Source organism: Clytia hemisphaerica, unplaced genomic scaffold (assembly GCF_902728285.1).
Source record: "Clytia hemisphaerica strain Z4C2 unplaced genomic scaffold, Clytia hemisphaerica genome assembly, whole genome shotgun sequence".
In the NCBI taxonomy this organism is placed as follows: Eukaryota; Metazoa; Cnidaria; class Hydrozoa; order Leptothecata; family Clytiidae; genus Clytia; species Clytia hemisphaerica.
This window is the reverse complement of record NW_027103850.1, coordinates 914,978-941,093: the sequence shown is the minus strand read 5'-3', so window position 1 is coordinate 941,093 and position 26,116 is coordinate 914,978. Positions and strand designations below refer to the sequence as shown.

At 37.7% G+C, this 26,116-nt stretch overlaps 3 protein-coding genes across 3 annotated transcripts; 1 reads left to right on the top strand and 2 right to left on the bottom strand.

Moving 5' to 3' along the window:
• The first annotated feature begins 1,752 nt into the window (after positions 1 to 1,752).
• Positions 1,753 to 5,493, top strand: LOC136807640 (uncharacterized). Its single transcript, XM_067064234.1, has 6 exons — positions 1,753 to 2,710; positions 2,985 to 3,463; positions 3,608 to 3,758; positions 3,946 to 4,142; positions 4,315 to 4,634; positions 4,773 to 5,493. Exons 1-6 carry the CDS (start codon positions 1,753 to 1,755, stop codon positions 5,491 to 5,493), a joined length of 2,826 nt encoding a protein of 941 aa, XP_066920335.1.
• Positions 5,494 to 23,377: 17,884 nt separating this feature from the next.
• LOC136807639 (uncharacterized) lies at positions 23,378 to 24,505 on the bottom strand. The gene is made up of 2 exons (XM_067064233.1): positions 23,931 to 24,505; positions 23,378 to 23,741 (listed from the first exon to the last, which is right to left on the bottom strand). Exons 1-2 carry the CDS (start codon positions 24,503 to 24,505, stop codon positions 23,378 to 23,380), a joined length of 939 nt encoding a protein of 312 aa, XP_066920334.1.
• Positions 24,506 to 25,206: 701 nt separating this feature from the next.
• LOC136807638 (uncharacterized) lies at positions 25,207 to 25,786 on the bottom strand. Its single transcript, XM_067064231.1, has 2 exons — positions 25,250 to 25,786; positions 25,207 to 25,212 (listed from the first exon to the last, which is right to left on the bottom strand). Exons 1-2 carry the CDS (start codon positions 25,784 to 25,786, stop codon positions 25,207 to 25,209), a joined length of 543 nt encoding a protein of 180 aa, XP_066920332.1.
• Between the last annotated feature and the right edge of the window lie 330 nt (positions 25,787 to 26,116).

Sequence of the window (26,116 nt, the reverse complement as noted above, 5' to 3'; positions counted from 1 at the left end):
TTACATTTCTAATTATTTTAACGCGGGAAAAAGTAAAAATGTTGCGTCTTAGAAAAAAAATTTCGGAGAGAAAAAGAAGATGGTGTTTTTGTTTTTGGTTTTTTTTCTGTAATGGAACTGCCTTCATCCCCTCCTTCGACCAAGAAGAAAAATAAAAGATTGGTTTTGACTCCTAAGAGAAGAAGTAAGAAAACACAGGAGCTTGTATCGAGATGTATCTTACACCACGTTAACTCTGGAGCGAGTGCCCAAAATTTGAAGTTGAGAAAGTTCTCGCAAAATGCTTTGGATAAAGTAAAAAATGCAAGGTGAGTGAACCTCTTCCTTAATTCATTAAAAGCTGGTTGTTTGATTTTTGACATTATAGTAGTTTTATTTTTCTACTTTTTAAACTTCTTACGTACTTTTTTGGGTGAGAGTGCAACAAACCCTCCACTAGCCTGGGTCCGTGGTAAAAAAATGCTACGGATTTACAACAGAGCAAGCTCTAGCCCGTATCCGCGCAAGAAAGAAACATTAGTCAAAGATTTTCGAGCAGCACATGACGCTCGAGTTTACAGTTTGATTTATAGGCGCACATAAGAAGGAGTGGATGTGCTTTATTTACGGGTTTATTTATGGAGCCATAGCTTACTTATCTTATCAATAATTTTATGATCTTATTATGTCCGAAATACTAAACCTACGGAGTTATCTTTTCCTTCTACTCGCTTCTTGCTCATTTTTATCAGTGAAATACGCAAAGACGACAAAGTCATCCATCTGGTTCGTGATCTGAATCTTGAGATTTCTAATGAATTGCAATTTCATAACGAATGCTACGGCATTTATACCCATTCGACCACTCTCAAACGCATTCAAAAGAGGTACGCAGAGGAGGAAACCACTTCGAATGACGATGATGATGATGATGATTCGAATCCGTTACGCAGATCAAACCGGAAGCGAGATCGTTGTGGTAAGCACTTAAATCATTTTCAAGCTTACCTTTCCGAGTAACGGCACGGAGTTTACTCCTATTAAGTACTTTTTTTATAAGGCGAAAGGGAAAAATCATTTTGATGCTACCCTTATTTTCTTCTAGTCAACATTTTCGAACCAGATTATTTGCATTCAAATTTTTAGGACGGGTATTGGCTGACGTGGAATGTTGTATCTGCTACAAAAAGAAATGTATGAAAGGTGGAGGCTATGAGCCAGTTACGAAATGTACCACGCGACAAGCTGCCGAGACACTTCAGAGATATGCTTTAGCATGTGATTCTAATCCCAATCTTCGCGCATATATGAGTGGTTTGAATTGGAATTCGATTGTCCCACAGGAAATTCATTACCATAGATACTGCCGTTTTACAGCCAAAGGAGGTAAGTTACAAATTTTCAAAAAATTTTTTTTTTCAAAAATTATGGTTTTTTGACCTGCTCTATCAGATGGTGGTACTAATTTTCATTGAAAATGCCTATTTCAGACTTGCCAAAAGAGGTATGTTACAAAAATTCATAAATTTCTCATTTTAAATTATGAAAAATGTTTTAAAAGTAAAAAATTGGAGGTAAGTTACAAAATCTGTTTAAATAAAAAAGCTGTAAGTAACAAAGAATTTCCAAAATTTTGCTTAAAAAGATGTAAGTAACACATTTTTGAACCAAAAGTGAATTAATCAAAATACTTTTTCAATAAGATCTGAATAAATTTTATGGAAATCGATTCTTTGATAGATTCTTTATATTCAGTGTAAAAATTGGTATAAAATGGTCAAAATTGATCCTGCTGGCACGTTTTTCTTGATTTATTCCAAATCTAGAAAATTCAAAAATTGTTACATACCTCCTTTGGCTGTAAAACGGCAGAGAACTTGCTATCAATCTTTCACACGGCCAATAGTTGAAGCTCCAAAAAGTCCTGAAAACGAGGAATCTTTACTCGCTGTTATCAACTACGTTCAATCAACAGTCTTAGATGAGAGAGAGTTAGTTACCCTTGACCGATTGGTAGAAGTTTACGAAAATGCTCTCCCTCGTAAGGGCAAAAAGTTGCACAAACGAACTTTGACGGACAAAGTCATTGCACATTTCTGTGGTAAAGTTTCGATGTGGTCACCTAAGTATGGAGAGGCTTTCCTCTTCAATGAAGAAATTAAAAAGGGTGAAATCATTGAGATCCTGTTTAAAAAGATTGAACAGGCTAAGGAGCAAAAAGCACCTTCCTTACAAACACAAATTAAAAACGTGGGAAAATTAATCAAGAAAAACATTAAAAATCTCCCTGATACATACACAAGTTGGCCACCGAATGAAGACGAACTCATTTCATCCAAAACACATATCCCTGCCGAGTTAGAACTATTCATGACGACTGTGCTCACGGCAACTCCTATCTCAAGACTAAGCGAACGTAAGAAAGCCATTATTTCATCACTTTGCGAGGACGTGATTTATAACAGTAGAGCTGGTCGTTTTCGGTGCTCGAAACAAACAAAACTGGGATTTTGTATCAAAAGGAAAACGGGCTCGAAAACACTGGTCGGTTGGATGAATAAGTTCGGCCATTGCATTTCTTATGACGATGTTAACTACCTTGAAACTATTCTCGCAATGGATGCAATGTACAACGAATCAATCCGAAGTTTTTGTCCATCACTAATTCTACCATCTATATTCGTTACGTTCGTCTGGGACAACAATGATATCAATCCGGAATCGATCAAAGGTTTGTTTATTATAGGTCGCTTTTTCATTTTAGTGTTTCTATACTTTACTGATATGGTTTGCCAATCAATTTACACAGTCATGCGTTAACTTCGACTCAAGCTAAAGGACTTCATAAAAGAACAAGTTGACCAGCATTGAAGCTTAAATTTTCAGTTTGATTCTTTAAGTGTGTGTGATAATTTCTTTCCTTTTTCAGCTTAGGGAGAAGCTCACCAAATTGGGCCTGTTAATCATAGTTAAACATTTCTTGATTTAAGAATTTCTTAATTTAGGTGTATCAATGCACGTTACCAACGGTATCGTTATCCAACTAAAACATGAATCTAACAATCAAACGAGAAGGATAAGTCAACGCCTAAATACAAACCGAAAACGTTCTTTCGAAGCTGTGGAAAACCCGCTCCTAAAATACAATTCAACAAAGAAGAGAGATGGGCCAGAGAACAAGAAACTACCTAAAGAGAATGAAAGTGACTTGTTTCGTGCTTGCGAGCTGCTGAATTTCTTTTGGGCATTCTTACGGGCTCATTCCAATCTTGTGCCAGGATGGAAAGGATTTAACTACCTCATAACACCAGAGCCTAACGACCAAGTTCACAATATTTGCTACTTACCAGCAATAAATAAATCACCAACCAAGATGGATGCTGTCTTGGAGCTGTTAACCCAATCAAAAATAAAAGCTGAAAAACTCGGGTTAGCAGAAACTGATGTTGTCTTGGATCAGGCTATTTATGCCAAGGCTTGTGAGGTGGGTTCGCCATTGGCAGATTCCTCATTATTTAATTGAGTCATATCCCATCGCATGTTCAAGTTTTTTTTTGGTATGTAATTTTATCTCATCAAGAATCTACTGGGTCCAAGTCAATCAAATCGATTTGTCCTTATTCTTTAGATTTTGATGAATCCAGTCTACAAGGAGCTAAAAGACTTCATCGTTCTTCGAATGGGTGCCTTCCATGCACAATGCATTTTTATTGCTGTTATTGGGAAGAGGTTTGCAGACGCTGGTTTGAGAGATTGGATTATCGAAGGAGACTTGATTGGTGAGAGAATAAAATAAAGTTTTGAATAATGCTAATAAGATCGTTACATGTCATGTATCCATAACTCGAGCGAACAGCTTAATTCTAAATGGACCTTATCTGTAATCAAGAGTTATTTTAGCATCTAAAGTTTGTAAGTAACTTCTATCTGTTTTTCGATTTATGTATATTTTTCCTATTCAATCAGGGAGCGGATCGTTGGAAGGTGTTCTCAACGGCAAGCAATATAACTATGCAACAAGGGTGTTAGAGAACGTGTACGACGCTTTGTCACGCTTCAAGGTGGAAAATTTCAAAGAATGGATCCGTGAAAGAGGCAAGGCCAGCGAAAACATCCTTGAACGAGTGATTTCTTCATCAGACTTTGAGTTGTGTAAAGAAAAGGTACTTTTTGAATTTAATCAGACGTGTTTTTGGCAATGATTTTCATCTTCGGAATAAGCATAAAAACATAATTTGAAGTCTTTACCATTCTGGTTGCTCTGCGGTTTAGGAGACAAAGAGACAGGGGTGTTAAGAGTAGTTGTAAGTTTTTTGAATTATTGTTCAATTTAAGCCAACTCTGGAAGCGCTTTCCGCCGTATTTGACGATACTGAGTTCATTGAACTTATCGAGCTACACGAAAAGGTTTTGAAAAACGAACGCGGTCCAACATCAACGTTTTGGTATTCATTCATTGAGATGATGGACATTCTCTTCAACTTTCAACGGTCCATCAAGCTTGGCGATTGGAACTTACATTTAGAGACGACGAAAAAGATGATTCCGTGGTTTTTCGCGTACGATCGCCCTAATTATTCACGCTTCTTTACGTATTACTGGTCAGACATGGTTCAACTTCCTACTTCGCATCCAAATATCTACGAAGAATTCAAGTAAGGCCAATTAATCATTATTTCACTTTTTCGGTCTTCATATTTGTCTTGTCATCACATACTTTTTGATTCATCCCTTAATTGCTGTTCAAAAAATCTTTCTCGGAAATCTTAAACTTAAGTTACGCTCTTTTTTAGAAACGGGAATTTTGCTGTCCAAAGAACTTGCGGAAAGTTTAACAAGGTTCCATCTGATCAAGCGATTGAACAAACAATCAACAGGGATCAGAAGTGTCATGGTGGTATTAAAGGATATAGCACTTCCCCTGGAACGATTCAACGTTGGGTATTGACTAGCCACATTGCTTCGAAATGTATCAACGACATTGAAAATTCTTTTGGTAAAACGAAGAAACCAACAATCCCTAAAGATTTAGGAAAATCTCGCCACACGTTCAATAACTGTACCGTTGAAAAAGCCTACGAGGTTTTGAATTGCTGGGGTTCCCCTTTTCAAAAGCGGGACGCCCTCATCAATGTATCTTCTGGGCACAAAGCATCTCCTTTGGTTGAAAATGATTTGATTAAGGCTGTTGGAAAGGGTGAGACTGCGATGAAAAGTTTCATTCGTGATCGTATTGAAACGTCACAGAAATTGTTCTACGATCCGATCACCAAACTGAAGCTCAAAACGTTTTCCTACATGACAACGAAGACAACGATGAAGATTAATGATAAATTAGTGACACTTGCTGCTGAAAGGTCGATGTTTGGTCGGCTTCTCGTCATCGCTAAATGTGAGTCAGGAATATCCCTACGTCAGGTGCTCCAGTATTCCCTCAGTCCAATTCCATGGGCTCTTGGTCTTCCTGATGGTACAATGGTGAAAACAATGAAATCCAAGCTGATGAGTAAGTAGAATGATAGCCTTGCTATTTTTGTTTTGAGTTTTCTGACTTATTTATGTCAATGTCAAATAAGAAATATAATTGCTCCGGCCTAGGAGCCTTAAATTCTCTCTCGTCCGACGACGACGCTCAAGACATTTTTTGTTTGTTTATCTAATCCGATAATCTATTCCGATTTAATAAAAACGGATTACCTGATTCAAATAATAATACTGTGATTTGATTGGCCGAAAGTATTTAAGAAAAAGATGGCTGCCGAAAGTGGACTAGTTGACTGTGTAGCAAATACTGGCAAATCTCAGTGAAAAATTGATCATTTTCATCATTATTCATGATGCTTTGGACATGATTTATGAGAAGTTTGATGCATACTGGCTCTCTAACAATGTGGAAAGACTTTGGAGAAATTTTGGCCATGAATCGTCAGCTGATTGAGTGCTTAAAAAATCTTGCATATGGCTAACCATAAAATTCTGTTTCATTGTCAAGTGTTGTCTAACTTGACAATGAAACTTTCAAACACACGTCCATTGGAATTTAAAAGAGAATACTAAAATTACTACATTACAGTGAAAATTTGAAAACGATCTGAGTAGTTTTTGTGGTGTTATGTTTATGGCTGAAAATGATCCTGTTTTGTATTCATCATTATTATTGTTGACTGGCGACCGTTCCTTTTGATTTTTCAAACGCGACACAGATTTTTTACAAACATATCGCTATGAGAATTCAGTAAAGGATACTAAAACACAATTCCTTTGAAAATTAGAACAAGATTGGAGAAATTTTCACAGTGTTATGGCTGAAAATGATCATTTTTGTTTGTTGTTGTAATTTCATTGCGGCTTGCGACCGTTCCTTCTGATTTTTCAAACCGGACACAGATTTTTTACAAACATATCGCTATGAAAATTCAGTAAAGGATACGAAAACACAATTCCTTTTTAAATTTGAACAAGATTGGAGAAATTTTCACAGTGTTATGGCTGAAAATGATCGTTTTTGGACTTTGTCGTAATTTCATTGCGGCTGGCAACCGTTCCTTTTGATTTTTCAAACCCGACACAGATTCTTTACAAACATATCGCTATGAGAATTCAGTAAAGGATACGAAAACACAATTCCTTTTTAAATTTGAACAAGATTGGAGAAATTTTCGCAGTGTTATAACTGAAAATTATTTTTTGGACTTTGTCATACTTTAAAAAATCATAGAAATTTTAGCGAGACTTATTTTAGCGTATATTTAAATAGTTAAATTTTAGCGATCTGGCGATTTGGTGTGTTTTAGCGAGATTTATTTTAGCGAAAATAGGGAGAACTCGCTAAAACGCTAAAATTAGTCTCGCTAAAATTTCTATGAATAAAGTAATTTCATTGGCTGGGGCGACCATTCCTTTTGAAGATTTTTCAAACAGGAAACAGGTTTTTTCCAAATATAATACTATTTATAACATACACACTATTGTAACATTTTATTTGGTTTATCCTACTCTTCCAAGTATTATCCCAACAGAAAAAATAATGCTTAGCTCAAAGCCGTGGCCTCTAATTTAGGCTATTTTTCTCCCCAAAATTTTATCCGGACCAATCAAATCAACGGCGCATCATGGCTTCGCTATTGGCAAGCTTAGAAAAAAATTAATTTACAGTATATATAAGAACTTGGAAATATTCACTTCTAAATGTTCATATCTCCTTTAGCTCCAATTTTGAACTTTTTAGTCGAGGATGAGTGGGCGGGGGTGGGGTTGGTTCTTTAGGCAAGAAAGTGCATGTGTAATCACTTAGAAGAGCTAAACTTCCAGCTGGTTTATTTATTCATTAAGATTATTTCTCATACTCGCTCTGCAATAGAATTATTACTTTGCTTTCTGATCTGTTCTGATTAGTAGTTTGTGGGCAACGTTCTAACACAACTAACTCAACAAGCTCATCTTTCACATCTTTTAATCTCTTAAGCCGGAGCTTCCAGCGCAGCTGGTTTATTTTAATTAAGGAGTGATTATTTTCTTGTTTTGTCTCCTCCCCTATTTTCAGCTGTTTTAGAGAATGTGTAATCAATTTCTTTTTTGCTTTACCTTTAAGCTGCGATCGAATCTGAATGTTCTGGTCCAGTGACGTATACCCTTCCGAACGACATCCCCTATATCTTTGATGGAATGGTCCTTCTCCAACAAGTTGACCCGAAGAAAGTTGAAACGTTTGGTGATGTATCCAAATCAATTCTCGAGAGGATAGCAGTCAGCTCTATTGTATATTTTGTGACAGACCAGTATAAAGAAGGTTCGGTGAAGTCTTTCGAAAGACAGAGAAGACAGAACAACGGTACAATCAAAATGGAAGTAGGAAAACATCGTTTGTGTCCAAAACAATGGAGCAAGTTTTTGGCAGATTCATCCAACAAGTTGGAGCTGTGTGATTTTATTTTGAAAGATTGGATTAATCATCACTCAAACATCATTGAAGGTCGGACCATCTACTTCAACTTGGGATCAAAATTCTTCAAGCTGACTTCATCTAACGGCCAGGTTTGTGATATACTTACTATTCTTATAGCACTTTAGTACAAAGTTTGTGACAAAGAATTAATATTTAGTAGATTATAGCTAATGATTTTTCTTGTCTCTATTGTTCAGGTACTCTGTGAAGAAGAACTCAACCTATCGACGGATCAAGAAGAAGCCGACACTAAAGTGTTCCTTTGTGGAAAACATGCTGCTCGTCAACATCTAGCCGAGAAAGTTTGCATCAAGACCGTCGACAGTGACATATCGATTTATGCCATCTATTTCCAATCCCATTTCAATGGAACAAAGTTGTACGTCGAGACTGGTTCGGGTGAGAATCTCCGAACCCTTGATATCACGGCCATTGCCAGCATCTTGGAGAAGGTTGTTGTAAAGTGTTGCCAGCACTCCATGCTTTCACTGGCAATGACTATACCAGCGCTTTCCATGGTATTGGGAAGGTCAAAGCCATGAAACTGATCAAAGACTCAAAGAAATTTCGGAAAGCATTCAAACGAATCGGTGAGAGCTTTGATTTTAATGCGAAGTACTTTCCCGTCATCGAGGAGTTTGTCTGCATGTTGTATGGTGCAAAAGGATGTACAAACGTCAACGAGGCGAGATACACAAAATTCTTTTCCGCCAAAAATGGTAGCACCGAGCCTCAAAAGTTACCACCTACACGAGACGCACTACTTCAACACTGCAAACGCGTCTCCTACGTCACTGCCGTCATCAAACGATCCTTGGAGAACAATCCCCATATTCCAGACCCTGATGGTTATGGTTGGTCGAGAAACGGTGACACACTTAGTATCAAGTGGATGCTTCTCCCCCCAGCACCTCCACAAATCTTGGAACAAATTTCGTGTGGCTGTAAGAAAGGGTGTACGACCCGTTCCTGCTCTTGCAGAGCCCACGGGATTAGTTGTACAGAGTTTTGCAGATGTAAAGGGTGCACAAATGCCGCAAACGAAGACCACATTGATCAAGACGAAGGCGATGAACACGAGGAGGGCTTCAATGAGGATCAGCTCCAAGACATGTTGGAGGAAGAAGTGGACGCGGACACTGATGTTGATTTTGACGTTGATAACGAACGCTTTGAAAATGTTTTGAAAGTGTTGACATGATGAAATTTAAACTCTAGATTATGTATATAATATTATGTATATAATGATTTATATTGTATGTATGGGTGGGTACTTTTTCTATTGTCGGATTTTCGGATTTAAAGTCTAAAGCTGTGCTAGTAAAGTACTCTTGATCGAGTTACAATTTTTACTTTTTCCTCCCGTTTTCTTATAAACCCATAGTAGTTTATGGTATTTCTCATTATTTTTGACCCAACTTGAGTGTAGATAGTTATTTAGCATTAAAAAGGTCACAAAACTTTTATTTGTATTGATTTTCGCAGAAAACGACATCCCTCAGCAAGAGGTCACGTGACATATTTCAATGGCTTATAACTTTCGATAGAACAGTTTTTAGGTATCGTTCCTGACCTTTTTCTTAATCTACGTTCAAATACGCGTCGATCGGTATATAATATGTCTATGTTTGGCGTCAACAATTTTTCGTTTTGCTTGTGACGTCATCAGTTAAGAAAATATTACCGGACGCGTCCGGTAAATATTTTTTCGGACGCCGAGTAAGTGTTTTCGGATCAGTAGACATATAGGAATAAGAAAAACCAGCTCGGCATTTGTCCCAAAGTCATCCAGATTTTGGATGTCGTCAGCTGCCTGTCTAATCGAATCAGAAGAATTTGTTCATTATATCAATAAAACAATCGAGTCCTTACCAAACCGAATTGCTGAAGTCATCAAGAGAAGAGGAGGTAGAACGAAATATTAGCCAGGAAAATATTTTTTTGTATCTTATTCTACCTTAAGAAAAGTTATTTTCTTTGCAAATATTTAAAGACCCCCCTTTCTTTGAAATTCAAACCATGGCAGCTAAAGCAGAAACGCCTATAAATGGACAAGTCACAGGGATGACACAAAGTTTTTGTTTACAATTTTAATGAAATGATGGGAAAAAACACATGACACAACATGTCAAAACCTTTTTTAATAGAAATTTGTTTCTTTTCCTATTAAAAAAAGGTTGTGACATGTTGTGACATGTTGTGTCACGTGTTATATTCCCATTGTTTGATTGAAATGTGATAAAGAAACCTTGTGTCATCCCTGTGACATGACGATAAAGTTAAACAATTTTAAAATGAACATGAAGAAGGTACTAAAACAGTCCCCCGCTCAGGGCACGTATTCACCAAAACCAGACATAACAAGTTTTGCAAAACATTTCACGTAGGGGGAGAAATGGACTGGGTTTTGAACCGGTCTGTAAAACCTCACCACCTCCCACCTGGAATCCAACATCCCTTGCCCATACTCATCGTGTATTTAATGGGCTTTTTGCTAGTAGCAAAAAAAGGAATTGTGTTTGATCGATCAATTTTCATGTCGTCTGGGTATTGATTCTTTGAGCGTGGCAAGTGTACGGTAGCTCCCTCTAACAGTAGTAAGAAAACATTCCATTCAATCGTCTCGCTGGTCCATCTAAAATCATTCAGAAATGCAACTTCGGCTTCGTCAAGCCCAATCAATGCGTATTTACCTACTGCAGGGTTAACAAAAGCTTTGAAAAGATCTTCCAGGGGGCTCAAAAGAAAAATCTTTCCACAGTTAGTTCCTCCCACCAGCATCAAATTGATAAACTTTTGCCTACCTCTCTAAGAGTCGTCAAACAAGATAAGCAAAACGAAAAACATTTATATCGTTGTTAGTCAAAATGTCCACGGCCATCTCGTACCATTTCCCGTTGCAACCTTCCCTGCAAGCTCCCTCCACAGCATGTTGCACAATGTCCATGCGCGAGAGACTGGCACACTCTATGTCCTCTGGTGCGTTCTCAATGTTCCATGTTTGGGCCACAGAATTACTAACAGCGCAAGGCGTTTTCTTTGTTATGAAATCACTTAGGTCTGTCTCACCAGAGTCCTTTCGCTTTTTAGCGACCGCATGAAGATGTTTCACAGATTTGATTTTTCTTTTAACAATGAAGCTTGAAACTGCCGGGTTTTGAAGTCTTTTCACGAAAGATTTTTTTTTCGCGGTGTGGGGATTCTTGTGTAGGGATTTTAGTGGACTTGGGAGTGCTGCAAAGAGAGGACTTACGCTTGCCAGCTTTCGACTTTACGCTTTTAGTTTTGCCATGGTTTTTTTTCATTGCTTTCTTTGTTTTGGGACTCCGCCCAATAACATCAAGCTCATCATGATTCGGGCTATGGACCACATCTTCGATGGGCTTGTTTTTGCAAACATAGCGATATGCTGCCACATACCCAAGCGCCTCCTTTTCGGAAAAGTTTACATTGACTCCGTGGGTCTGAGAAATTTACGAATAGGGTCCCACCACCTTGAACCGTTGAGTTTGATTGACATGTGGAAATGAGTACCTCTATCCATGTGGGACTCAGCGCAGCAGGCCCATTGTAAGATGCGGCGTGAACTTTGAACATGCTCAAAAGCATCCGCAACCATGCAAGCGAAGGCTCCCGGGTCTGGAAACCTATTCTTGTCTACTTGGGAAAGTGTAATAAGAAAGGACCTTCTACACACGTCTGAGCTTCGACCTGGCTCTTTATCCTCAAAATCGTCCAGGTCAGAGTCAATATCAATTTCATGACATTTTTTTTTTTTAGACTGGGAAAATAGAGGGTGGGAATTTTTCAAAACAAAACAAGACAAAATAAACATTGCAATATTGTACAGAGCGGCAACTCCGTGCAATATTACAATGTTTAAAATACAATCTTTTGCAGCACGGCTCTCTGCGACTGATTATAATGTATATAAAGTTTTCGGCAACTTTTTTATTGGCTGTGTCTTAGATTCAGTCATCCCCTTCAAAATGGAATGAGTATTTTTTATCTGTCAACCTTTGTTGTAGCCCTACATCATACATATCTGTAAATAGTACACTTTTATCACATATATATAAAAAACAAAACAAAGTTTAGATCTTACTGGTCGATTTTTAACGTTTTTGAGCACTTTCAGAAAGTAACTTTTTTATTCAATAGAGCATAACTTTCGATCTAATGAACCGAATTTAATAAATGACCCATCAAAATTTAAGTTTATATTTCTTCTTTCTAATGGAATAGGAATGGTTCTTTTCAGGTCAGGGTACCTTTTTTAACCTCCACGAGTCTCAGGTAGGGTCGCAAAAACACCAAAATAGAAAAATCAGTCCCTCGTAGGGTGCTTATTTTTGGAAAATTTGGGGAAAAAGTAGAATATTTTGGAATTTCAGTCCCATTCAGGGTCACTTTTTTCGCAAATTTCGAGTCCCACGTAGGGTCCATTTTTCGAACCCCAGCAGAGCACCCCTGTCGGTCGACAAGGGTAGTACCCCCCACCCCGGTCTACAAAATACAACACCCCTGTCTCAAAGCTATATTGTATCATCAAAAGTACCTTACCTACTTCAAAATTCAGAGTTTGTTTATCAAAAATTTGAATTGAAGCGTGTATCCTGCATTCAAAGCAAAAGAAAATTCGAAGAGAAAGAAAGAAAAATAACAAGTTTGATTTCGATTGGATACTCGTGTTTTCAATTATAGTTCTATGCAACCTGTTATACTTTTTAAGTTCAAAACGAGTGCAAATCTATTTTTTATTTTCAGATGGTCACACAACACTGGCCCATAAACTTAAAACATTGAGGAAAGAAAGGGACCAATCAGAACCGAAAACAACAGAACAACAAAAGCATTCAAAAAATGAAACGGTAAAAGGGTATTTTCCAGAGTACCTTTTTGACAATCCTTACCGTTTTATCTTCCCATTATGAGCTCTAAGGCAAAGTGCTCTGATGGGCGGAAATCACTTTATAATGACCCGCCCTTAAATTTACTAAATCTTAGATTTGACTATAAGTCTCTTTTTAATAGAAGCTTGTCTCGGTATATCTGGAGTTTTCCTCATTTTATTTGATTCATTTTTTCATTATATTCCAGGAGAATGTTGCTGAAGTACAAACAATTGAAGTAAACAAGGCACCTGTGAAAAAGAAAAAACGAAAGGAAGACAAAGTTTCGGTCCAGAAAACGTGGTAAGCAAAATCTTTTTTGACATTCTTATATAAAATGGGATGCAGGGTCGGCAGAGCTAGACATAAAGAATCAAGCTTATTTCTGTTGAATGAAAGAGATGTTTATTCTGGTTTATTTGAGATAATATGGTATCCAAGGCATCTGTGATATGAATACTGTTTACATTTCGCTACCTTTCAGGAAGAAGTTGCTGAAGTACAAACAATTGAAGTAAACAAGGCACCTGTGAAAAAGAAAAAAACGAAAGGAAGACAAAGTTTCGGTCCAGAAAAACGTGGTAAGCAAAATCTTTTTGAATTTTTATAAAATGGGATCCAGGGTTACACTGCAAAAACCCAAATCTTTTGAGTAGTAAAAAAAAATTTTGAAGAGTAATGTCTTACTTGTGACAAGTTTATTTGAACTATGCTTCTCACAAGGAATCTGCTTCTGAGTAGAAACGTACTCAACTAGTGAGAAGGACTTTTAGGATATAAATAAAAAGTAAGAGAATGTTTGGTTATGAGCTTGTTGATCTAGATGTCTTATAATGGGAATAAGCTTCCAGCAGTATAGAGCGTGCATAGGAAGCTTTAACTCTTGTAAGTACTTTTATCTGAACTTAAGTCTAAGTTTGCGCTTTACATTATTAAGCTTTTGGGGGTTTTCTAATACTACTCCTTATCGCTCTCATATTTTTTGGATTCAATACTTTTTTATTCTCTTTCGCCTTAGTTTACTTATTTCAGCGGGAGATATTGAACCAAACCCGGGGCCTAGGGAGAAGGAAAATACTTTGTCAGTTTGTCATTTGAATCTGAACAGTGTTTGGGTTGATAATTTTTTAAAAACTTCTCCAATTACCGCATTTCTGGCTGCTCACAAGTTTGATATTTTCTGCATCGGCGAGTCATTTCTTGATTCATCCATAGAGGACGATGACCTGAGGCTGAAAATTGACAACTACAACCTACTCAGATGTGATCATCCATCTAACTTAAAACAGGGGGGTTTGCCTCCATTCCAGAGATCACCTTTCGGTTGATAGAAGGCTCTTGACGAATGTCTTGTTTGCGAAGTCAAATCTGGTTCAAAACATCTCGTTCTTTGTCTTCTCTATCGAACTCCTAGTCAAAATGTAGAAGAATTTTCTGCATTCAAGCAAAATTTGGAGGAAACTATCAGGAAAATTTATGATGTTTCTCCCACGTTAGCTATTTTTCTTGGCGATTACAATGTAAAAATATCAAATTGGTGGTCTGGCGATGTCACTAATTATCAAGGAGAGGACATTAGGGACATAAAACTGCAGTATGGGTTACATCAATTGATTGACGAGGTTACTCATTTCCGCCCTGGCTGTGCTCCATCTTGCATTGATCTCATTTTCTCATCTTCTCGGACCCAAATTTTAGAATTGGGGTTTTACCTTCACTAAATTCCCGCTGTCACCATCATATACCTTTTATAAAACTTTATGTGCTTCTAGAAAAGGCATTAAAAATTCTTTGTACTAATTTTCAATAAGTTTGCAGTAAGAATGTGTATTTTACAGACCAGAGTACGATTTCCTTACCGTCAATGAAAGAACTTTTTCTCTCAAAATTGGCTTTTTTGTCTGAAATGAATGAGTGAAATGTTTCTCAATAGGGTTTAGAGCCACTCACTTCTTCGTAATCTCACTCAGAGGGGTACTTAGCAACAAAATAAGGGCTAAATGTGTCCGGTCAGCACTTCATAAGTATGATTTACGGTAAGACATGTTCCCGAACGGTGAAATTTTCAAACAATTTATGAAAAATTCTCTCATTGCATCTCAACATTAAACGAGAACCTTCTGCTCTTTAGATTGACTAATGCAAAGAATTATGAATAATGTAAATCGTTGCAGTGTGTATTTTACAGACCAGATTTAAGTGCTTCTAGGAGCTTGTCTTGTCCTGAAACGTATTGGAATACTACAGAAATACCCGAACTTGAGAATTTACTGAGTTTAATCCGTCAAAATGCGCCAATTCCTTTATCTTTATTATCATTCATGCATGTAACGAGATTTAGAGGGCTTAGAATCTGTGTTGTCTGTAGGGTCACAAAACGTCAACATAATATGGCTTCGAGAGCCAATAAGCCTAGGCCATGGAAGTAATGGAAGCCTAGTGATGAAGCCATATTTGTGAACCTGCTTGGGGCTATTCTGGTTACTGTCAATGAAGTAGAAGCCGAAGGCTAGAATTCTATCTCTTTGGTAGTATTTGAAGCCAAAAAATCCTACCAAAGTTGCGCGGCTCGCCTGGTTTTTACACAAATGACAGATTGAAACTATAATTTACCGCTAAATTTCGAAAAGAAATATATCAATGGTAAACAAAGGAAATGCTAGATTCTATCTGTCGTCAAAAATACGGCGCAGTTTTTAAGGCTTCACTTTTTCTTGCCTGAGAAAGGTTAGAGATTCTACTCTAGCCCTTCGGGCTTTAAACTTAATGGTTACTGTGCAATTATAAGAGGTGTATAATGGTCAAATGCACCACTGTATACCCGCTTTAACTTAATGAATGCAACACAATTTCAGCTAGTTGAAGATGCCAGACTCTAGGAATTTTAACTAAAAGCGCTTTTAAGAAGTTATTGCCACATAAAAAAATGCTTCCATTTTCCTCTTAAGCTACATTTCAAAATTATCCTCGTTTTTTACAAAAATCTAAGTAAAATATTAAGAAATCTTGATTGAAAAAATTCTTACTTGTTTCGGATATGGCTTGCTAATGGTGATTCCTTTTTCCTTTCCCCTCAGGAGGTTTTAAGGTTTAAGAATCATCTGGTCTCTGTGGCTTCGTCAGAACATAAACATATAAACGACTGGACATCCTTCTACTTCATTTTTTTGTAGAAAGCACTGCTAGCTTCATTGCCGCCTCGTTAAAACATAAAATGAAGCAATAAATTTTGATGATATACCACTCGGGAATACCTTGTTAACAACGTCAAAAGTCTCTGTTGTTCTACTCTTCTCAAGTCCTTTATCTATATCATAACAAAGATAACAGTTGCGAAATCATCGGCATTTGTCAAAACTCCGACTAATATTTCTAAATTTTGACTCAAAAGTATGAAATAATTTTATAGAGTATAAAATTCAAATTATGATATTCTTATGACACAGGCTCTCAACTTTGGCATACTTTTTTTCAAGCCAATAAAAAAACTAATTGGACAAAAGTGAGTCAAAAGTATACACGCAGTTGAAATTCTCCATTTCAGCATATAAATAAATTTGAGAATAATTATTTTGCGACTTAAGAGTAATTTTCAAGCTATCAAGCTATCTATCAATCATTTTACCTAAGTAATTCAAAGAAATAGCATTGTGCCGGAATATTGTCGAAGTTTTTATACCAATTTTAAAATACAGGCGGCAACGAAGCTCGCTTCAAAGACACAATGGAAGATAGACGTCCAGTTATGATTAATCCCATGTGAAGGCGCAGTAGTGAACCAATTATTGGCCGTCGTCTAGGAGATCAGGAGTAACTCCAACTCGGTGATGTGTTTCACTTAATGAAAAGTAAATGTTACTTTGCTAGGACCAACCCATACCATGTGAGGGTTGTTGGGTGGACATAAACTTTACAGGCCGTTCAGCGACTGTGCGAAAAATCTGTGCTAATATCTAGAAAGTTTGCAAGAAATAAAAACTTTAGGGCTTTTTTAGAAAAATAATTCAAAGTCGGACGTCTCATGCATACATGGCTTAGTGGGCTCAAAACTAGACTATTTTCATCAAAATTTTATGCTTTGGTAGCTACGCAGTTCTGAAAGTTCTAAGCACTTCTCGAAGTCTCAAAGACAGGCTACACAGATTTCGAGCCCTCTAAATCTCGTTACATGCATGAATAATAAAGATATCGTTGTGTGTATTTTACAGAGCAGAATATAGGAATTAGAGGATTTTGACGGATTACCCTCGGGTTTTTTCGTGGTAAGTTTAAACATTTTAGGGCAAGAAGAAGAAGCACTTAATTCTGGTCTGTAAATACACACGACGATTTACATGTATTCTTAATTCTTTGCATTTGTCAAACTAAAGAATAGAAGGTTCAAATTTGTTCAATGTCGAGATACAATGAGAGACTTTCTCAAACCTTTGAGTAATAGCTCGGAAATTTCACCGTTTTTGGGATCAAATCTTACCAAAAAAATATGCTTATAAAGTGCTGACCAGATACATTTAGCCCCTATATATTCCCCTGGAATATACCTGTCTAAGTATAATATGAAGAATCGAGTGGCTCTAAACCTTATTAAGAATCATTTCACTCATTCATTTTAGACAAAAAGGCCAATTTTGAGAGAAAAAAATCTTTTTTCTACGGTAAGGAAATTGTACTCTGGTCTGTAAAATACACATTTTTACTGCAAACTTATTGAAAATTTGCACAAAGAATTTTTAATGCCTTTTCTAGGAGCACATAAAGTTTTGATATGTTTAAAAGCATATTTCTTGAGATATGACTAAAAGAATTGCCTCACTCGATGAAAGCCCGCCTACAACTGCAGCCAAACCTGAGAAAACGAAAGTGATTCATATCCCGGGATAGGAAAGTTTTCATACCCAACTTTCTATCTCAAAATTGATCAGTATCAAAATTCCGATTGATTGATATATAATAAGCTTATATTTGGTTTGAAAGATTTTTCAGTTTTGCTTACGGGTGTCACATGACCAAAAATCCGCCATTATGGATACCCAGGTGAAAAATCCAGGTGGCCCAGAAGCTTAAAATATTCTTATTACCATAAAGAACAAGAAAAACCCCAAGAAAGTTAGTCCACCAAATGGATAAGATACTTCCCGGCTGGTACCTTTCTATCAAAGGGCGATAAAAAGCAAGAGAAAAAATAGTCCACCTTTTTCTTCATAAATAAACATTCGAGTCGTCGTTACTGTTAAAAAGTGTGTACGACATTTTGCATATCTAAATTCGAAAAGTTAGATATGACAAGGGTTAAAAAAAGCAATTTAGTATTGTCTTTTTTTTTTTATCTGACAAAAACATAGAGTTGCACTATTCTTTTTGGCTTTTTTTACAGCTTTTTCCTGGACGACATATTCAACGCGAGCGAAGTGAGACAAAAATCTACTTGCAGATTTAAAAACAAAATTAAGTCACGGGGACAGTACACAATCCAAATATGGTTAAAAGATAAGCCACCCAGGGGAGGACTAGAGTCAAGCTTTTAAGATTTTGTATGCAGACTTTGAGATTTCTTTTTTTATATTTGATTGTTCTTTTAAGCCACCTTCAACATCCAAAGGACTTTTAGTGCGTTCAGCTACAGCTTAACCTATATATTTTATATATTTTGACTAAATGAATATTTTTTGAAATTTTTTTCACAGTGACGATGTTCGAAGATCAAAGAATCACTCATGTGAAAATGGTAATTATAGAACAATTTTGTCAGAAGTTGTTTTTTTTCTTCTTCATTTTTCAGCTTTCTTTGAATTTTTATTATTTGATAATATTCCACTCGTGAATACCTTTTCAACGAGCACAACATCGCAATACAATTCAAATTTTATCAAAAGCCTTTTTTGTTTTGGCTGCAGATTATTTTGAGAGAAATTTATAACAAATTCCAACAGTTCAAAAGCGTCATGTGTAAAAGCTACGAGGAGAACACCTTGTGATCGTCGTAAATATTTTGTACCTCTGAGAGGACCTTGCCACGTTTTGAATGATCAACAAATATTATCCATTGTATTACGGGGCCCCCCAGCGGTTTGCGTGAATGCGTGAATGGACTTTTTTGGTTGCGTGAATGCGTGAAAGCGGGAATCTGACCTGTTTTTTGCGTGAATGGTGAATTTTCCCTTTTCACCCAAATTTGTGCAAATTAGCCCTATTTTTGACAATTTCCCCGATTTCCCAAAAAATCGGGTTTGCGTGAATTTCAAGAAAAATTTGCGTGAATGCGTGAATTGGAAAAACTTGCATGAACGTGAAAATCCATTTTTCTATTGCGTGAATGCGTGAATCTGACCTGTTTTTTGCGTGAACGCGTGAATTTTCCCTTTTCACCCAAATTTGTGCAAATTAGCCCTATTTTTGACAATTTCCCAGATTTCCCAAAAAATCGGGTTTGCGTGAATTTCGAGAAAAATTTGCGTGAATGCGTGAATTGCGAAAAATTTTGTCGTGAATGTGTGAATTTTGAGTCTGCTAAGGGGGGGGGGTTATTACGGATAAACAAATTTCAACAGTTCAGAGGCGCAACGTGTAAAAGCTATGAGGAGAACGTCTTGTAATCGTCATAAATCTTTTGTACCTCTGAGAGGACCTCGCCACGTACTGAATAATCACCAAAAACTATCCATTACATTACGGAAAAACTCACTTCGAGATCTTTGGGGTACCCCATATTTACAAGGTAAAAAGAAGCCAGATAAGCTACAAACGGAAGCAATAAACTTATTCTCTCGGTCACAAACATTATCTTTCAGTGCAGAAACATGCTTTTTTTTTTGGAAAGTCAGAACAAAACTGCATTTTCAATTTCAGATTATGGCCTAACTTTGCCTGAATATCAATTTCTCAAGATCCGAGTTTTATATTGTGTTTCGCCAAATTTAATTTTACAGACTTTGGTGTCAACTGAAAAATTTACTTTTTCAGTTGAGACTAATTCCCACAAAAAAATCTCACTTTAAGGTAAGCAAGGCTAGAAAATGTTTCTTACAGCTAGTTCAACAAAAATTTCAATCAATTTCTAGTATATTAGCCACCCCGGTGCGTCCCAGCACCAGAACTCAAACTCTTCCATCTAAGCCCTATGGTATCATAAGTGGCCTTTTTGGAAGCCATTGGATCAAAGAAATTAATATAATTCCTAGAAATGGTCAAAGAACAGTCGGTACAAGCTCCACACAGATATATATAAATTGCCAACTTGGTGCATAGGGACTAGGCTTTTGATTTTCAGCGAAAATTACTATGATTTTCAGAATCAGCACTCAAAAAATGTCCTTCGAAAAACAACTTGTTATGGCCAAAGTGTGGATTATGTCCTCCCTACTTATATCAAAGTAAATCAGAGGTGATCCGTTTAGCCTAGGGAGGAAAATGATAAGACATTTCCCAATTTTCTTCATGAACAGTTCCATCTTTTCCGTTTGTTTATCTAATCGTTTTTCTGTTTGTTTGACCAAGTGTCGAAGGAAAGGAATTTTAATAAAGGTAGACCTCAAGAAAAAACTGAGATTTGAAAAAAGGTGTAAAAAGCTCCCAGCAAACTTTTGGAAGGAGGGGATTGCATTTTACCTTGACGGGGTTTCCTCTGTCCACAAAACTAACCCTTGCGATTACGCAAAAACTTGTAGAACGAGAATTTACATGAAAAAAGGCAAATAATTGGTTTTGTACAATACTGCAAAGGGGAAAAAAGAAGGACTCGGTTCCCGCACTGCAAAGTTCGGGAAGAGGTTTTAGCGAATGTCATCATTACACGGAGAGACTGAACGGACAGTTCTGTGAAGACTATATCAGGGAGCTGTTTCCAGAAATGTTTCAAGTGTCGGCCAATCCAAGAGGAAAATTACTTTTGCAAGATGGAGACCCTGGATGGTTGGCCATGGATGCTGTAGGATACTGCCTTTTCAAGATACCGGCACGCAGTCTGGATCTCAACCCCATAGAGAACGCGTTTCACAACATACGCAGGAAGCTTAACGAAGACGCTTTGGAGAGAAAGATTGAACATGAAACCTTTGAGCTGTTTTGTAGACGAGTTCGCACGACAATCTTAGAGTACAGCCCAGAAGTCATCGACCGTGCTATTGACTATATGCCTAAACGAATTGATTTGGCTATCGAAAAGAAAGGAATAAGAACCAAGTATTGATAACATGAATCATAGAACTGTATGTATATGTATGAATATCAAGTTCAAAATTGTTTTCATTTTCCAAATTTTTCAATTTAAGAGATCTCCCAAGAAATTTCAGCAAAGGTTTCAAGTGTTTTCCAACGGTGTCCGGACGGTGTTCATTTTGTCACGCCCAAATTCCAAAGCCTTCAAAACTACTGCTTTAAAATTCTGAACGTTAATGTCGTTTTTTTCTAACACCTCTTCAGTGCACAACTTATATCCGTTATTACACACAAACTCCATGTTCCTTGCCTCTCTTAATATTTCCATCCTGGACATCTTCTTTCTCTCTGCCTTTTTCTTCGAATCCTTAACATCGCAAGCTGTCTTGATCATTTTCTCTTCTTAGCTCAAGGCATCCTCATGACTAATCTCAGTAAGTCCTCCTTTCCTTCATCGTATTGCAACCTTGCCTGTAAAAGAAGCTCATCCTCGGATCTCACGTTCTGTCTTGTTATGAGTTCAAAAACTGCGATCTCGTCTAATTTTTCTTTACCTCTCCTACCCCCATCATACCTTCCTCTCTTTCTTGGTTCATCTTTCTCACTATCTTCATCATCACTACCATCATCCATTCTTGACTTGTTCATCTTCATGGCGGTCACAGCAGCAGTTCTCAGTCTATTCAAAAGGTACGGGTGGTTCTCGGACACTATATAATCTTCATCCTCCTTTCTGATGTATATGAAAGCGTCCTCATAACTGGTGTGAAATTCTCTGAAATGGCATTTACCTTTGGGTACTGCAAGTCAAATCTATTTTCAATGTCCACAAAGCGCGTTCTATTTTCCAATGGAAGGGCCAAATGGTAGTGTGGGTTGCCATCTTAATGGGACTCCTTGCACGCAGACCAATGTTTGACAGCGCTCTCTCCGCCGAATGCCTCAACCTAGATCTTTACTAAATGCTCCCGGGTGGGAACAACCTCAATGTCAGCCTGACTGTACGTGATTAAATAAGTCTGCCTCCTCTGGGTCTGGGACGATTCCCCTTCACTGCTCCTCTTTTTACCTTTATTATCTTTGCTAGCCATTTTTACTTTTATTAGCACTTTAAATATAAGAAAAGAGTTTATTTAGTACCTACCTGTTTTGAGATTTTTCGTTTTCATATTTACCTATTTTCGTTTACCTTCGGCCAGCATTCTTATGCCATGTAGTCAGTGGGATAGGGGTACCGTGAGTATCACAACGCGAATAAATTCGAGCTGTGAAGACGAAGTTTTTTTTTAATACAAGATCTTGTAGAAAAACGCTCGCAAAGTAGATATTGCCGTATAAACCACGGATTTACAGCAGAATATACTTACGCAGCATGTCCGACTTGCTTTTTGGGGCAAAATTATCAGCTGCGGGGGAGAGCTCTGCGAAATCATCAAAACATAAACAAAAAACATAAACAAATATGGCGAATTTTTTATCAGGAAAATTTAAGAGTCTATTTTTGCTGTATTTAGTGTGAAAGTGATTGGAAATTAAAATTGTTTTTGCTGTATTTAGTGTGAAAGTGGTTGGAAAAAAAATTGTTACGAGTATATGGTATTACTAATGATGATAAAAAAAAAGGTTACTTGATTATTCCTTTTTTTTCCATTTTATTTATGTAACGGCCACAGGGGACGTTGGGAGGATACGAATAGGTGTGCGATATTTTTCTACTGATTGGATTGCTATTCCAAACGCTAAAATACAAAAAATACGAACTCTTGGAATATGTACAAACGAAAAACTTTATCCTAAAGCTATCTTAACCTAGGGCTATACAAGCAAACACATTAGAACATAGATAGGATAGAAATAAAAGTTTACTGACTAAATACAAACCAAAATAGATACTAACTAAAAAAGTTTTCCACGACACCAAAACAAGCACACCACAAATTGGACAGCACACCATAAATTGGACTTCACATCACATACACAACATTACTACTGTTACATAAATGTAAAAAGTTCGTTTACAATTTAATTCCTACGCCTCAAAATTCTATAATTCCCTAATGACCTAATTATATACATTATAAACAATACGAAGATGACATACAAAAGACGCAATAAAATTGAATACACTGAAGACAATAAGTGACGCAACCCCAAGTGACTAATGTCGTAACATAAAATTAAAACATATCAAAACATAGGCCTGCGGCCGTCACATGGCACCCCAGAAAGGTTCATCTTTTCTCTTATTGAGCATCCTCGGGGGGGGGGGTCAACATACCAAATTCAGTTCGTGATATCAAAGTATTGTATCACTATCATAACACAACATGCTACAACATACAACCATTAGAACGATCTTCGGCCTCACCGGCGGCCCCAGCAGGAACACAGCACAAGAGCGAACGTTTTATTCGGACTCGACGTTTGTCCGATCAGCCTCGATGAGTAAAATGAGTTTGTGGATTGGCCTGTTGAACAGGCCACGTTGCGTTCGAATTTGACAACTGCGGACGACGCTGTTTTCATCTTTGAACACGTCAGTAATCCTTGCTAACTGCCAATCATTTCGAAAATTGGTTTCTTTCAGTAGGACAACGTCGTCGATTGAAAAGTTTCGGATCTTGTGTTGCCATTTTGATCGTCGTTGCAACGTTTGCAGATACTCTTTTCTCCATCTGCTCCAGAATTCATTGGCGATGTGTTGTACTCGTCGCCAGCGTCTCCTTATGAGGTCGTTGACAGAGTAGTTTCCTGGTGGCGGGAGAACTACCCTGCCTTTCATAGTTTTTTTTCATAAAGATTAATTGGTGATAGTGGTAGTTCCCTATCATCAGACAAAGTGTCTGTCAAAGGTCTAGAGTTGATGATAGCCTCAATTTCAACTAGAAGAGTGAGAAACGCCTCGTTGTTAAGACTCAGCCCAGATTGTAAATTAAAGAAGAAAAAATGACCGAGCTGACCTTATGAGGCCCATATGACTTGATGAGGGGGAATTTCTCTTCCATCCCATCCGTTCGCCACCTTGTTGTTGGAGGAAGATTTCAATTGTCTTGTCGTCCATTTCATTGATTGCTCGTTTCATTTCGTTGTCGCAGCCGACGAAGTGGGTGCCGTTGTCGGAGCGAAGCAGTCGGACTTGACCTCTGCGACCAATGAAGCGTCTCAGCATCATGATGAAGTGATCAGTGTACATATGACCGGAGCTCTCCAGATGAACTGCTCGTGTGTTTAAGCAAGTGATAAGGGCGACGAACTTCTTTAAAGTGGATCTTCGTTCTTTGACTTGAAATGGGCCGAACATTTCGACCCCAAAGTAGGTGAATGGAGGGACTTCTTCTGTTCTTTCTGTAGGTAGGTCTGCCATCAGTTGAGTGGAACACTTTCCTCTATTGCGACGACACTTGACACAATCTTTGATAATTGATCTTGTGAGTGAGTTGAGGTTGACAATCCAATAGCCAGCAGTGCGAACAGCATTCATTGTAATTCCTCTTCCACAGTGAGCTACTTTTGAATGATACCAACTGACAATCATTCTTGACAATGCATGTTTCTTTGGCAAGATAATAGGGTTCTTGCATTCTGGGTTGAGGTTTGATTTTCGAAGACGACCTCCAACTCGAAGTAAACCATTGTCGTCGACGAATGGGTTCAATGAAGATAGCTGACCAGTGTACTTCTCCTCTTTGTTTGTCAGAGAAGAGATGTCTTTATGGAATGAATTCTCTTATATCAGCTTGATGACTGTTACTTCTGCTGCTTGCGTGTCGTCTAAGGTGATTTGGGTGTAATTAGACTGTTTTGATCTCCATATCATTATTCTTGCAATAACTCTTTTCAGCTTCCACCAGTTGTTTGTCTGTGAAATGAGATGATTGATGAAGCTCGTTTGCTCACTGTGACCTTTGATCATCAAGACTTTCTTCTTTGTTTTCACCTCTGGATGATCATCTTCGTAGATTGCGGCTCCGGTTTTAGTTTTGTAGGGTTTCTGGAGGAATTCAGGGCCTTGAAGCCATCTACTTTCATTGAGTTTTGATGCCTCGATTCCTCTTGAACCAATATCACTACTATTGATTTTGCCTGGGACATGATTCCATTGTTTGTTGGTTGAGTTGTCGCGAATTATTTTTATTCGATTTGCGACGAATACATGGGAGGATTTGCTTTCGTTGTTGATGTAACCCAGGACTACTTTGCTGTCCGTCCAAAACACATGCTCCAAGTTTTCATACTTCAGTTCTTGGTTGAGCAGGTTAGAAACTTTGATAGACGTTACAGCGGCTGTCACTTCCATTCTAGGAACTGAAATCTGTTTCAGGGGTGCAACACGTGATTTTCCCATCAGGAAACTTGTTGAGATTTGCTCTTTATCATCTGTCAGCTGCAGATAACTGCATTGACCGTAACCAATGGTTGATCCGTCAGAGAAGTGGTGGGCAGTTGCTTTGATGACTTTGCCAAAGTTTTCAGGCTTGAAGCATCGTTTGATGGTTACGTTTTCTAGACTGGGAAGCTGCAATCTCCATTTCTCCCATATGGCACGCTCTTCGCCAGAGATTTGGTCATCCCAGCCTTTGTTGTCTTTGATGAGCTTTTGAAGTAAGCGTTTGACGAGCAGCATGACAGGTGCTGCAAATCCCAGTGGATCGTAGATTGAGCTTACTGATGACAATATACCACGCCTGGTTAATGGTTTGTCTTTGAGAACAATTCTGAAGTTGAACTCGTCATTTTGGATGCACCAAGACACACCCAACACTCTTTCTATTGGCAAAGTTGATGTGGATGAGTCGAGGTTTTTGATTCCTTTCATCCTGTCTTCAACTGGAATTGTATCAATGATTGCTCTTGAGGTAGATCCAAGTTGCACAAGATTGAATCCTCCATCGTTGCAAAGTGCTTTGGTATCCCATAATAGCTGTTTTGCTTTCTCCTCAGTGGTCGTGGATTTCAGTAGATCGTCCACATAGAAGCTTTCTTTCAGGATTGCTGCTACTTCTGGGTCGTATTTTTCGTCTGTAGTCTTTCGAAGAGCAAAGTTGACGCAACTTGGAGATGAAATTGCACCTTGTAGATGAACAGTCAACCTGTACTCCTTCAGTTCTGAGTTCAAAACTTCATCTTTCCACCAAAGGAATCTCAA

Coding starts and splice junctions, on each gene's coding strand:
- LOC136807640 (XM_067064234.1), top strand. CDS start 1,753: ATGGTCAAAATTGATCCTGCTGGCACGTTTTTCTTGATTTATTCCAAA. Junction 2,711..2,984: donor CAATCCGGAATCGATCAAAG/GTTTGTTTATTA, acceptor TTCTTAATTTAG/GTGTATCAATGCACGTTACC. Junction 3,464..3,607: donor TTTATGCCAAGGCTTGTGAG/GTGGGTTCGCCA, acceptor CTTATTCTTTAG/ATTTTGATGAATCCAGTCTA.
- LOC136807639 (XM_067064233.1), bottom strand. CDS start 24,505: ATGATTGTCAGTTGGTATCATTCAAAAGTAGCTCACTGTGGAAGAGGA. Junction 23,742..23,930: donor AGTCATATGGGCCTCATAAG/GTCAGCTCGGTC, acceptor TATGAAAGGCAG/GGTAGTTCTCCCGCCACCAG.
- LOC136807638 (XM_067064231.1), bottom strand. CDS start 25,786: ATGAAAGGAATCAAAAACCTCGACTCATCCACATCAACTTTGCCAATA.